Here is a 14,240-nt window from a genome sequence, read left to right as displayed (position 1 = left end):
TCCACACTGTAGCTGAACACTGAGCCCTGGGATCATTAGGTGTAACATCCACATGAATCAGGAGCTTTGGTCAGACATTGGGCCAATGTGTATGTGTATGTGTATGTGTGTGTGTGTGTGTGTGTGTGTGTCGGTGTGTGAGAGAGCGAGCCCTGTCAATAAGGTCTTGTTCCCCTCACCCATGTTACTCCTCGTCTTTTTTCCCTGCTCAGACTTTCCGACCGCACATTCTGGAACACTCTGGAACATTCCGAACTAGTCATGGCATTCATCCCTCAATCCCCCCCTCACATATGTGCACACACACATACTCTCACACTGCCAGCCCCATGCGTCCTCTCCAGGTCTGGGGGTAACCGTCGAGGTGGAGGGCAGGGAGCAGAGGAGGAAAGGGTTTAGGGGGGGCTAGAGGTTGAAGGACACCCAAGAACCTGCACTCAGCGCCGGGTAGGAACATGGCTGCATTGGGGCATGATCCTGGAGAGGCTGTACAGGTGGGCAAAGTCTGACACAGAGCAATTTGCCCATTTGTCCAAACTGACAACTACACGCTGGAAAACGTTGTTTAAAAAGAAACAGCAGAGACGTTATCTCTCAGGTTAAGTTCACAGCGAGTTGCATTAAAGGGTCACAGCTGATTTATGGCCACTAGGGGGCAGAAAAAAACAAGCCCACACGCACACACGCACGCAATAATTTTACAACAATGACCGGCTAGCTGTACATTATCCCTTACGTGTTTGCTGAAAACAGCTTTCCACTGCAGCTGGATATAAGGTCGATGAATAAATATCTCATTTAGATGCTCACTTTTCTGGTTGTTGATATGTCTGTTCTTTGGAAGAATTGGAGGCATGCATCCTGGAAGCTGTTTATATACTGTACTTTAGCTCCCGTCTGAAATGATAAGAGTCTGAGATCTGTGTATTATGAGGATGAGAATTTGCTTGCTTCCTTGTGTGTGAGCCGTCTAACAGAACCTGACCCACTGAGGTGGGATGTCACAGTGAGGACATTTTCCCACCGGTTAATAAACTTGTGACAACACCGGTGTTAGCGCTTACTTTGATATTTAAGACTGGATGGCGGTGTGTCTGGTCTCTCCGGTCGAGCTTTCGCTGCGGAGCCACAAGTTTCCACCCGGCACCGCTGCGCCGCGCAAACCGGCTGTGAACGCTCCGTCCTCCACACAGCGATTGCTTCATTAACTTCACGGTTCCCTTATAGCTTTGGGTTTAAATCCCAAAGCATTGCCAAATTGGCGCTTTTGCTTTTCGCTTTGACACCAAATCCTCCGCCATCATCTTGTCTGTCAACACTCTCCCATCCTGTGTGTGTGAAATATGATTCCTGCTACTCTGGGTTGAGACTCTTTCACTTTCAGTTTGTAGCGTCTGTCATCCAACTATATATTGATAACATATTTTCCTTGTGTTGTGCAACCTCCAACCTAACCTCATACCTGCCGTTTCAACACCCTGAAGAAGGTGTAAGCCAAACAAGTGGCAGTTTTAGTTTCTTTTTCCCCCCATGAACAGGCTTTTAATTTAGATTCACACACTTCTCACTTCCGTCATTGTTTTTGTCCTGACACTAAGTTGAATGGGCTTAAAAATGCTAAACAGCTAGTACAATCCTCAAAGACTCATTAATAGCAAATGTTTTTTTCTTGTTTCATAAAAATGTATGTATGCCTTAGTACTACTCTAAATGTTTTTTTAAGATCATTTTCAGTTTTGCAGGTTGAGCCTTCAGGTTGTGCGGTCGTTGGCACCGATTCTCAACCTGTTTCTGCCTAACCCAGAGGGGGGGGAATGGGCACGGGCACTGGCAGCCCCTCGCCCGTCCCCACGGCGTTCAAAGCTCCGGCCGGTGTCATGTTTTCCTGCCCCTGTGCCAGGGTCAAAGCGTTTCACGCCAGACCAATATGGAAAACAAGCCTGAAGAGCTGCAGCTCTGTTTCAAAACAAGAGGCTCCTTTGAGGCCGTATTAGCCCATAAACCCTGGCCTCACCTCGCTGTTTCCTGTTATGGGGAGCTGGGCGCTTGGTGGGAGCAGGGGGGGAATGGAGGACACACTCACAAACACACACACACACAACTATATGCTCACCTGCCAGGTCTGTGTCACAACACTAACTCCTCAAAGACTCATTTTGGTCTTTGACACAATATGATCTCTCCACTTTACAGCTACACTGAATATAAGCAAAGAGGCTGCCTCAGCAACAGGAGAGTAGATGCTAATTGAAGTACAAGACAATGACTGTCTCATATTTGAATACTGGTGTTGTGAAAATGTTAACTGAATGTTGATCGTCTGCAGTAGCAAGGATCGTCTGCAGGAGGAGCCAGAGTGTAAAAACTCATGCTGCATACAGGTACAGGTGTGAGATCCTTTAGTACCAATGAACAGTATGAGTATTAATAATTTTCTGATAATTTCATGCTAAGCAGACTTTGATTTTCATGTTTAAGGAATGTAACTTCTTTAGTCCTTAAAGGGGATATAATTAAATTATATGATATGTGTGTCAGTGCACCCATGTTGCATGTTTTTGGGGTACACAAAGACAGCACAATACAAATCAACTAGAAAACTACATCTAATTCCTGCTCAGTAATGTAAAGGCATAAACTGTATAATTACAGACAATAGTTATGTTAAATTAGACATTTTAAGGACTGAAACGTGCAAGTGCAGCTGTTTGGATGCAGAGCTTTGTGTGCGTTTTAATATATTCTAAATACTTTTCAAGTTTGTTTCTTCATTTTCTGTATTTTTTTGTCCTCCTTTTAGTGGAAAAAAAACATGAGGCCTTTAAAATCCCATTATTAAAAGAAATTCTCTATGAACAACATTACATAAACTAGAGAAAACAAAAGGGTAAAAAGGGGAAGCTTCGATAGAATTAAAGACATATGTAAACACAGGAAAAAGCTCAGGAAAGGGTGAAAGGACAGAGGGGAAGAAAACCTAAAGCTCATGTTGATGTTAGATTAAATCAGTCCATGTGTCTGAAAAATGTTAACAATGTTCGCTGTAGAACTACTCCCTCCGAGTGCCATCATTAGCTCCAATCAACATTCCCATCATCATCATTATCACATCATCATCGTGTGGTTTCATTAAGAGGATGGATACGCATCAATATCCGACGGTGGCACTGGTGGTTGTATGTGTGTATGTGTGCATTTCTCACAGGAAAGCTATACAGTTTTAGGTCTTTCACCTTAAAAATATTTCTTTTGTGCGGCTTCTGCAGTGCAGAGAGGTAACATAATCTTATCTGGCCGACACGTTTAGTTCATCGCGACAAATGCCTAAGGACACTAGCTGTATAAAATCCAATACCACTGCAAATTAAATACCTGAATTATCAATACGATGCAATAAACAGTACCCTTTTAACATCTTACTTCAAGAAACATAAACACGTTTTTCCACAAAACTCTTTTTTTGTGTAATTTTCTACTCAAGAACAGCCGCACAACAACTTATGATTTAAATTGGGAACTATCCCACTATCCGTAAAGAAGATTAGAAATCTGACCTGAAAGTAAATGCCAAGTTTTGTCACTTGACAGTTTTCAATATTAAATGCAGCAAACACGTTGCGGTTAATATCAAAAGTATGCTGCAACGATTAATCAACTAGTTTTCAAGCATTAAATTAATCGCCAGCTATTTTGATAACTGATTAATCAGTTTGAGTAATTTTTTTATGAAGAAAAGTCCAAAGATTATCTGATTCCAGCTTCTTAAATGTGAATATTTTCTGGTTTCTTTACTCCTCTATAACAGTAAACTGAATATCTTTGAGTTACAGGCAAAACAAGACATTTGAGGATGTCATCTTGGGCTTTGGGAAACACTGATCGTCATTTTTCCCATTTTCTGACATTTTATAAACCAAACAATAGTCGATTAATCGAGAAGATAATTGACAGATTAATCACCAATGAAAATAATTATTAGTTGCAGCCCTAATCAATAGTAGCCAAAATATTGAGGTTCTATACCCAGCCCTAGCTGTGCTCAAAACTCTTAGCAGGATGGACCATCCCATTTGTCAGGACCACCCTTTCTGATATACTACATCTCTATTCATACAGTATAGTACAGGTTATGGGGAGGCAAGCTGGCAGACACCCATCTCCTATACAGCTGGTGTGAATAAGGCTGTAAGAAGCTAAACTAATTTTCAATCTTAAAATGGTGAGATGCACTCTGTGTGAACAAAGCTCAACAGATGATCATATGAACAATAAAACAATATATGCAGGTATTTCAGGACAATGAAAAGGAAATAGCAAAATGCAAGTATAATGGAAAAAAACAGCTGACCATCCCATTTAAAACAAATCGGTCAAGGAGAAAAGTTCTAAATAATATAACAGACATCAAAGATAAAGGAGCATCAGCTGACATCTGCTAAATAATGAATGGAATTGTGAACAATTTCATGTTTTAGAAACAAAGTTCTTCCTCTGAGGTCATGGGATCACTTTCACATGGATGGATAACTTGACTTAATCTGCCAATCCTTTTCTGGATTAAGTATGATTTGGTCTATAAAATGTCAAATGATAGTGAAAAATGTTAATTCTTCAGAGCCAAAGTTGACTTATTTAAATAGCTTCTTTTGTCAAATTAACGGTCTAAAACCCAAAGATATTAATTTTACTGTAATTGGAGAGAAAAACCTGCACATTTTCACATTTGAGAAGCAAGAAGCTGTGAATTTTTGGTATTTGATCATATTTGTAAGCACTGACCAGCATGCGCAAATATAATGTAGTAAACAGTCATAACCTCCTTAACCATTAAGACGATCAACACAACTATTGTCAGCTCTCCAGCCAAAGAGAAGGGAGGAATGGAGTGTGTGATGTCTTTACACAAACCCCAGCACTATGAGTTTAGCACCCCCTGCTGGTGGAACAGTGAATTACTAATCAATAGTATTACGAGGGCCGCTCTGTGACCTTTAATACCTTAGGGTTCGATCACCTGCCTAACATTAGCGCAAAATATACATAACCAAAACTTAAAGAGCGTGTGTCCGTGTGCCTGGAGGCATTATGCATGCATTTAAGCAAACACAGAGTTCAAGGCCGCACATGCGTTTATTTGTCATTTTGTGTAAACTACAAATGCATCAATTTAATGTGCTTACATTAGACCGCAAGGAGAAGCTGCCCAGCACGCCACTGCTCCGCAATTAGGCCTGATATGGTTTAATGACGCTGCAATCACAGACCACAACACACAGCAGCATGTGAATGTGCACACACATAATCACACACACAGCGGCTAAGTAGGAACACTTGGTGTGCAGCCTGATTCCTCCTCAACTCTTGGACCAACTCAGGCGTGACGCTGAAACCAATATAGAGAGAGCTTCCTGGTATCAATAGGACTTCCTGTAATCCCGAATGTACAGTGTGTAATTATAAATTTGCATTTGAAATCCATTCCCATGTGTTCGCTGCAGCTGAACTTACACCTCCTTCCTGTCCAACTACAAGTTAACAGACTTCAGGAATCAGCCTTGAAGGAGCCATCAGCAGCCGTTACGAGCGACAGAGGAGATGTGTGCACGGATTCTTAGCTTTATGATTATTATTGCTGGCGCTCGCTCCAGATTCTATCCTGTGCTGCTAGCAGAGGGAGTCAGTGAAAAGCAGGCGAGGGAGGGATGAGAGAAGTGTATCAAATGCCAACAAAAGGATGAAGAAAAGAGGCTCGCAGGATGAGCATCAAACGGCCCGAGAGGTCGCATCGCGGCGCGGCGTTGTTTTCCCAACCAGATGAGCTGCAGAAAGACGTGTGAACCTCAAAGCCAAGATAAAGTTTTACTGTCGAACAGAGAGGCCGGACCTGTCCTCTTCGTAACCCCGGATCGTAAAAACAGCTCTATCAGCCAGAGCCCCTGCCCCGGCTCTGCAGCTCTGCCTCCTTGGCACTCAGGTGGTCTCCCATAACTCTCACCCTCTCACCCCAGGGCTTCCCACTGAGACAGCAGTCAAAAATATTCAGACTGAGCAGCATGCTGCCCTGAAATTTATGAACAGTAGTTAGCCAGCCGATTTATGGCATCGCTGTGACCCTGACACCCCGCTAGTGACTCCTGAGATGGTCTATCCAGATGCCTGCCTGCTTGCCTCCTGCATGGGCTTTGGGTATTCAACAGTATCGCCATGACCGGCGGGATAAAAATGAATTAACGCTGTTATTCTTTGTTTTCTGTTAAAGAGGGTGAGGGGAGCTTCGGAAAGTGTTGCTCGACAAAAGGAATGTGAAATGACTTTCCAAGACCTCTGATAGTTAGACGGATATGGCTGCATTCTGGGAACGGTCAACTGGCAACTTTCTCCTCCAACCATGAAACATCCCCCAGGTCTCTGCTTATCCCCTGCTGCTTATTTGCTCGATTTTACTTGGAAATTAACGCCCAAAAACTGACAATGCTCCTCTTTGCGCATACGTGCACACACAGAACCACAAATGCAAATGTGTCCGACAGATTCACGCTGCCGCTGCCACTTCTTTGAGAAACAGCCATGCTATTCAAATCAAACCAAATACTGTGTTATCTATGGTGTTCATACCATTAAGCTTTCTAACGAGCATAGAAGCACTTCTTTACAGTAGAAATGACCAAGTGGAAGGGTTGAACCTCTTCCATTATGGCTTTTCAATTCTATTCCAAGTGTTATTCCCAATATATATTGATATATAGAACATTTTACAAAATGTATTGACATATTATGTACATTCAATTGAATTTATAGGTAAAATATCAGATTGGACTGTCTGACAAATACCCAACAAATCAAGGTACTTGTTCAAAAATCGTGTTAATCCCTTATTGCAACATTTCTTGCAATGGCCTAATAAATAGTGATAATGGGCCGATTAATGCCATTTTGAGATAATCGGCCGATGCCTGCACTCATGAGGCCGATTAAAACTAAATGTCTGCAGACACATCTGCAGGCAGCATCTCAGTGAGGCTACTGTAGAACAAAGCTAGCAAACACCAAGGAAGGCCACCAAACTAACATGATTTATTTATATTTTTATTTTTTATTTATGGAAGTTGACAATTTTGTATTCTCTCTCAGAAACACGGAGATGCTGCTATCTGCTGCCAAATACTGTTGTTAAGTGCACTAAAACAATTTTTTTTATCATTGATAAGTTGTTGTTTTTTTACAAAGTTAAGATTTTGATTACCTGTAGACATTTATTTAGTTGATAATTTTTTTATTTAAGTAAGTTTTATATAAGTGCACTGCAGACAGAGTACAGATTTATTTGAGCAAACGGAGACAATGCAGACAATAACAGTGTTGAAAAAATGTTAATTTCACTTCAGCAAATTTGGTTAAATTTATTAAATTGTTGTTATTTATCAGATGCAAAAAGAAAAAGAAAAAACTAGATATCTGTATTATATATCGGCCTCCCTGTTCTCTAAATGTCAGTATCGGCCAATGAAAAGCCCATATCGGTCAACCACAACTAATAAAATTACAGGTATTGCAGGAAAGAAAATGTCCAAATCTGAATAGCCTGACACAGTATCTATTGTCTGTATGCAGGACAATATCTGACTTATTAACCAAAACAACAAAAATTAGTGAGTGCTTCCATTTTACGACAAAAAAAAAACAAAACATAATTAATGTGTATTGTTTTCATATAAAAACATTTTGGGTTCATCCTTAATAATTATTTAGAACCAAATACACCAAGAATACCAAGTATAGACTGAAAAATACTGAACTTTTAAAAAGGCTAATACCAATATCGATATTAACGCAATGATGTTCGTTTGGCCAATATATTATTTATTATTCTATTTTTATATATTTTTTTACACATTAAATTAACCAAAGATCCATCAACTTTGGGTATAATAAAAGTTATACTGTATGTACTGAGGTAGTACATTTTAGAGTTATTAATAAACTAAAATGATCAAAGATGACAGTCACAATAAACAGAAGACAGTATATTTTGATCTGGAAATTTCACAAGAAATTAATAATAAAAACAAACCAATTAAATATAAAATAAAACTAATTACATTGGAATTTTTAATGAATGAAAAAGTGTCAAATATGCAAATCCGACATATGACGCATTAATGAATTGCAATTTTGCAAATGTGTTAACAGTATATGATAAGCAAATATCTGCTGATAATATCGACTAAACTAAAAACGAAAATTTCTAACCTCCTCACAACAGACAATGTTTCATGTTCAGTCTCTAACAATAACACTGACTGGACTTCGGCATGTTTGACTTGCAGGCGTTTTTCATGGTAGAGTGAAACCAGCTAACATGACAAGGACACAAACTTCCCAACCTCCAGGCAAAGAAACTACAATGAACAAAGCCATGAGAATAACATGATAGCAAACATCATTGATGACATCATCACTCTGGTCCTGTCATGTAACCACTGACCCATAAAGATGCCATTCAATATGTACATTAATACCAGTAAGGCCAGTTCAGCCAAGCTACCACTCCTCTCTTCCCATTGTCCTGATGTTTGTTCGGGTTACGATCCTTCGGGTGGCAAACTTTGCGTCTCAAACATGTTTCTCACCACAGTAGCAGCAGCATGTAGTCAAACAGTGAGTCATAGTGAAGTCACTGCCCTCCCACAGATCCTATACAGAATTAGATGCTTCCTCAATCTTTTTTAACAGCGACCGTAGCACAAATAATATAACATTTCTCCATTAAAGGCATCATCAAATCCAACTAATACAGTCCAAAAGCTGACAAAGACCACACATCACCACTTCTCAATTACATCAAATGGTACCCACACGTACATACACTGTCAAACTGCAACAGACGATTATCTTTATTCATGTTGGCCAACACATCCAGTTACACCCCGACCTTAGTGTCCCCTTTGCCCTCACATACTCCTCTTACATTCCTACACAACTCAAACACGCTTAATGCTTTAGAGTGCTAACCAATATCTTTAGGTTAATAAAGGATCAAATAACTTGAATGTGAAAGGTGTCGTGCCCAATTCCATTCGCTTTGAGCTGCAACCAGCAGTTGGGCTGTCGCCAAAACTTTCCACACCCTTTGGCAACCACAGTTTTCGCCGTAGGCTACTTAAATTTGGCGTGGAGGACAAGTGCGTGGGTGTGAAGGTGTGGGTTTGTGTTCATGCCAATTAACAGGCACCACTTTGATGGTGCGACTTTGTGTTGTGTGAAGTTGCCTCCGTGTCAATTCCGTCTGCTTTCAAACAGAAAAATGCCTAAAAGATGCAGGGTGTGGTGGCATGCACTACCAACAGAACTAATGTCTCAATTCATGTGCTTACTTAACACTTGCTATTTTGAGTGCATAAGTGCGTTCACACTGAGAAGTGTGGCAAAATGCAGTGCACTGCAAGTACCCAGATGTTGTACTCAAAATTGTCAAAACGTTGAGTGTGGAACGCTGGACACTTCTCACCCTCAACCGTCGCCATCTTTGCTACATAGCAGAAGGGGAGGGGCCAGCAACCTATTTCAAACTCGTGAAAATGGCGAGCGAGGAAGCTGCAGCGGTTGTGATTGAAACGGCAAACACCGAACTATACAAACTTAAGTTATACATATGGGGTTTTTTTTTCACCAAGTACCACTATACTGTAGTCGGATAGAAGCCATTATTGTTTATAATAATTATTATTGTATTATTGTTCATTTATACGTCTGAATTGAATTACCGCCGATAAAGCGTGATGTACCGTGGCTGACTATCGCCAGCTGGTCTACCGAGCTTGTGGTGAGTGCACAACAGCCGTGTGTGATTTGAGACAACGCTCACCCTGTCGAAATTCATGCACTACGCAAGTAAGTACATAGTGTGTCCAGTGTACTACATGGATGTACTAACGGAAGTATCCGAGTTGCCGAACCGAAAAACTGAGCCTTTAAGAAGACAAAAGTGGATACAGACATTTCTGTATGTAAAGCTAAAACAAGTTGACAGTATGCAACTTGTGTTACAGAGGAATGTGGATAAATCAGAAAGCTATGCATTATTATATTTGCAAATGCCTTAGCTAACTACAGTAGCTTGCTAACACATAGCTTACATTGGCTTGCTAACTTTTTTTTTCATTTTAGTTATCAGCTGCATCCCTGGTAGACATAGGGTCCTAAAACAATCCTTTGACATGCTGATGTTTTTAACTAGCTACAGGCATTTTGTTAGCGTTTCAGCCCTTGTTTGCATATTATGGTGCCGATTCCCTCTGGTAGGCGTGGGAGTAGGATGGTTTCATCTACTCAAATGTGAGGATTTGCTGCTTTTCTTTGTCATGATGGTAAACTGAATATCTTTGGGCTCTTACAAAGCAATACATTTGAAGAGGCCAACTTGGGCTCTGGGAAATTATAGTCATTTTTTCACTATTTTATTACATTTTATAGACAAAACAATGAGTTGAGGAAAATAATCAACAGAATAAGCAATAATGTAAATAGCTGTTTGTTTCAGCCCCAATTGTGATATATCACCAGACATAAAACTGTGATAAGGATTTCAACCATATTGCCTGGCCATAATTCTTCATCATCTACTTTCACTTTTGGGTCACCTGATTCTATTCTATTCTATTAATTTGCAATGCATGCTGTATAACTTAAAGGTGCATTAACATAGCAGCAAACAACTATTTGCTATGTAAAGATAGTGGAGTAATGTCTACCTAAGCAGAGAATGAAGTCACACTCCCTCTGTGCGTGCTGTAATTGGAGCTTCTCTGTGCTTTGTTTACATAGCCAATCCGGCCACGTGTGCATGTTAGCTGGCTAATCCTGCTGCTCTGCATTGCGCAGACCCACGGCGGCGTTGCGGAAGCATAGCACCACCCCGGTTAACACAGTTAGCTCTCTGTCAGCACTGTTGCCGTTGTTTGTGCTGTTAGCACCGTTAGCAAAGAGTATAGAAGCAAAGAGATAAAACTACTAATACTACTACTAATTTTGTTTAACTTTTGTACGGAACTTTTTAGGCGGATAAACATTAACAATAAAGTCCAAGACTTATTTCCACTGTGCTCCTTGGTGTAAAAGATAGCAGAGATGCAGGAGTGCAGGTGTCAATGAGACATCATATGAACAAACACAGTTAAGACATACAGTATAGCATCATATAAACCCATATAAACATGACAACTTCTTTGTAGTGACGCAGGTGTTTGAAATAATAAAGATAATAGGAGCAGAAAGGCTTTCTTCTTGGATAATAAACACTTCCCTTCTGCCAAGAACATAGAGGGACATAATATGTGTATAGGACATTAAGGCCAATAACATGGATATAATCATGAGCATTATGTATTAACCATGCACTCTTCAGAATGATACTGTACATACATATCCATGTACCACCTAGACTGATCCCTACCATTACCCTGCTTACATCTTTATGACACACTGTTAACCTGATTGTGGCATTGTATATACTGTATATGCACCCTATTGTTCTTGTTATCTCAGACTTTTATATTTGCACTCTTCTCACTTTGTCTTGCAGCTATGCAAGACAAAGTGAGAAATGAAAAAATCTTATTTAAAAATCTTATTGTAAACATTTTAATATAGATATATTTATGTATATATATATGACATGTAACAAAATACAAATAAGTTCTGTCTATTTATCAGTCATTAACAGTAATATCGTATAATACATACACAAAAATGTCAATAAAGTGACAGTGTATTGCAACCCCTCAGAGAGAGCAGAGAGATCAACCCTCCCATTGCAGGAGGCGTTCAGGTGTTGTTTAGCAACAGTGTTGCTAAGATGCTGCAGAGTGTTTACCTGTCCGGTGATGCCGGTGATAACGGCCACCTTCCTCTCCTTCTTCAGCTCTCCGTTCACCGCGGAGCTACCGGCAGCTTGCTCGGAGCACAGGGCCATGTCTTCTTCTCGGGTGGGTGTTTAAAAGTCTGCTGTCAAAAGAATACCTGTGTCTGTGCTGTTGTGTGTTTACAGTGAGAGAACCGACGAGCCTCCTCAGCATCCGTAAACCAAACCACAGGCTGCGGGCTGACGTGTGAGGAAGCGGAGGAGAGATCAGCCAATGGGAAGAGAGCAAAGGGAGATCAGCCAATAGGAAGAGAGCAAAGGGAGATCAGCCAATGGGAAGAGAGCAAAGGGAGATCAGCCAATGTGAAGAGAGCAAGGGAGCGCAGCAGAGGCGGCTTCACTGAAGAGGGTCAGAGTGTCTGAGAGGGCTGCAGGTCAGTAAACACAGCGACGCCTGCAGGATGGAGAGAGAAATGTAGCTTCCTATATCACACTCACAATCAGATTTATTTGCCAAGTGTATACATACAACTGGAATTAATTTAATGCATGTATTTCTATGTGCTTACACTGAAAGAGAAATAACAGATAGGACAGCAAATCTGCACAAATAAAGATAAGGAATAGGCAGGATAAGAATGATAAGAATGCACAAACAGGTGCAGTAAAAGCTGACAGGAGACTCAGGAAGATGTCAATAAATTACAATGGGCAGAGATCTAATCAACCAGATAAACTGGAATCACCTGTGCGGGTGTTCATAACTGTCACTTCTCTGTTGTCAGTGTCATTCCTACACCCAGACTGAGGTGTAGGCATTTGTGGTGTAGAGACTACAGGTAAAAGAAATGCACTGCACTTTTTTTATTAGCCACTGGTGCCTGTAATTTCAGATATTGTACTGTCATCACCTATAAATATGACTAAAAGCATATCAGTATGTCATTTGGTACCCCATTACATTCATGAAGTCAAAACTGCAGCTACTGGTGACAAAGTTAAGAGCGAAAAACAACAATGTTACTGGGTGAGCGATCTAATCGACGTGAGTGTCAAAGTTTGGGTGTGTCCCAATGTCACTCATAGGAAAAGAGGCTGTAAAGACAAACTTATTGTCTGTTTTAATTAGTGTTTTTTATGTGAATTAATCACACTCTACGGTGTTGAATACATTAAGTCAGAAAGATTAGTGACATGGTTTGATTTGAGTAAAACCTGATTCTATTGTGCAGGTTCCTCAGGCACGGCTCAACAATAAGGATTGCTCATTTGCCCGGGGCAAGTATAATACCACATTGGGCTCGTAAATCGAACAACTTCCTGTTTCCTTTAGGTGGCACTATGACTATCACTCATAATGGCACGTGTATGTCTTGATGCCAGGACTCTTATAAAACATTTCAAGTTTGGTGCAGATTGGACAATGTATAGTCAATTTACAACAGCTTCCTGTTTCTTGTAGGTGGCGCTATGCATATCACTCATAATGGCACATATATGTCTTCAGGCCTGGACTGTTATCCAGCTTGGGAAATCTGGGGCAGATCGGATGTAAAGTCAAGTTACAACAGCGTGTAAAGTTTCATGAGTTTTTGTGCATCCTAAAGTCCTCAAACATGTGTTCGTAAATTTTAAATAAACGCACAAAATCCAAGATAGCTGACTTCCTGTTGTCTGAAAAATCTCAAAAATATTTAATACGCTCTTACAGATGTGAGAAATGAGCTACTCAAATTTCGTGAAGATCGAAGCTACTTTTTCTCAACCCTGCCTGTATTTGGGGGCGCTATGGACCCTGCTGGCGGCGCCCGAGCCAAATCATTAAAGAACTTTGCAATTTTCGCCAGTTCTGATTCATATTCCAATTTTCGTGAGTTTTCGTGCATCCTAGTGCCTCAAAAATGTGATCTCGCAGCGGAAAAATAATAATCCTTAGAAAAACGATAGGTTTCCTTGTGGGCGCCCTTCCTCATTTTCTGCCTTGAGGTAACAAATAAAAAAAGACAGAAATACACTTTTCACCCCTGTAACTCTCATTGTAATGAAACTGACTCAACACTTTTAAGACAACGATATCAGGGACCAATTATTTATTTATATTATAATAAACATATTTATTTCCTAAAATAAAAATCTAAATGTTTGTCTTAAAACCAAGTTGCAGTTTATGGTGCTAGGATTAGGGTACTCGGGGGTTGAACCCTCAAGTGTCGCAGCAGCAGCGGTAGGGGTACTCCAAATCTGAATTTCAATTATAGGGCACCAAAAGGGCTAGAGCCTGCCCTGAATATTTTTAACCCAGAGATACAATATATATTATTCTGAAAAGGGCCATTCTGCGTAATGAGCACTTTTACATTTGGTACGGTGTGGTTTGAAG

At 40.4% G+C, this 14,240-nt stretch overlaps 1 protein-coding gene across 3 annotated transcripts in view; it reads right to left on the bottom strand.

Moving 5' to 3' along the window:
* Positions 1 to 12,116, bottom strand: part of gmds (GDP-mannose 4,6-dehydratase) — a 187,602-nt gene extending 175,486 nt beyond the window's left edge. The window contains exon 1 of one of the 3 annotated variants that reach the window (XM_037770087.1): positions 11,873 to 12,116. In XM_037770087.1, coding sequence (XP_037626015.1) covers positions 11,873 to 11,971 — 99 coding nt within the window. In that variant the 5' untranslated portion in view covers positions 11,972 to 12,116. The remainder of the gene's footprint in view (positions 1 to 11,872) is intronic. The other 2 variants (XM_037770088.1, XM_037770089.1) reach the window with 2 other exon arrangements.
* Between the last annotated feature and the right edge of the window lie 2,124 nt (positions 12,117 to 14,240).

Source organism: Sebastes umbrosus, chromosome 5, assembly GCF_015220745.1.
Source record: "Sebastes umbrosus isolate fSebUmb1 chromosome 5, fSebUmb1.pri, whole genome shotgun sequence".
Lineage (NCBI taxonomy): Eukaryota > Metazoa > Chordata > Actinopteri > Perciformes > Sebastidae > Sebastes > Sebastes umbrosus.
This window is presented reverse-complemented; position numbering and strand designations above follow the sequence as displayed.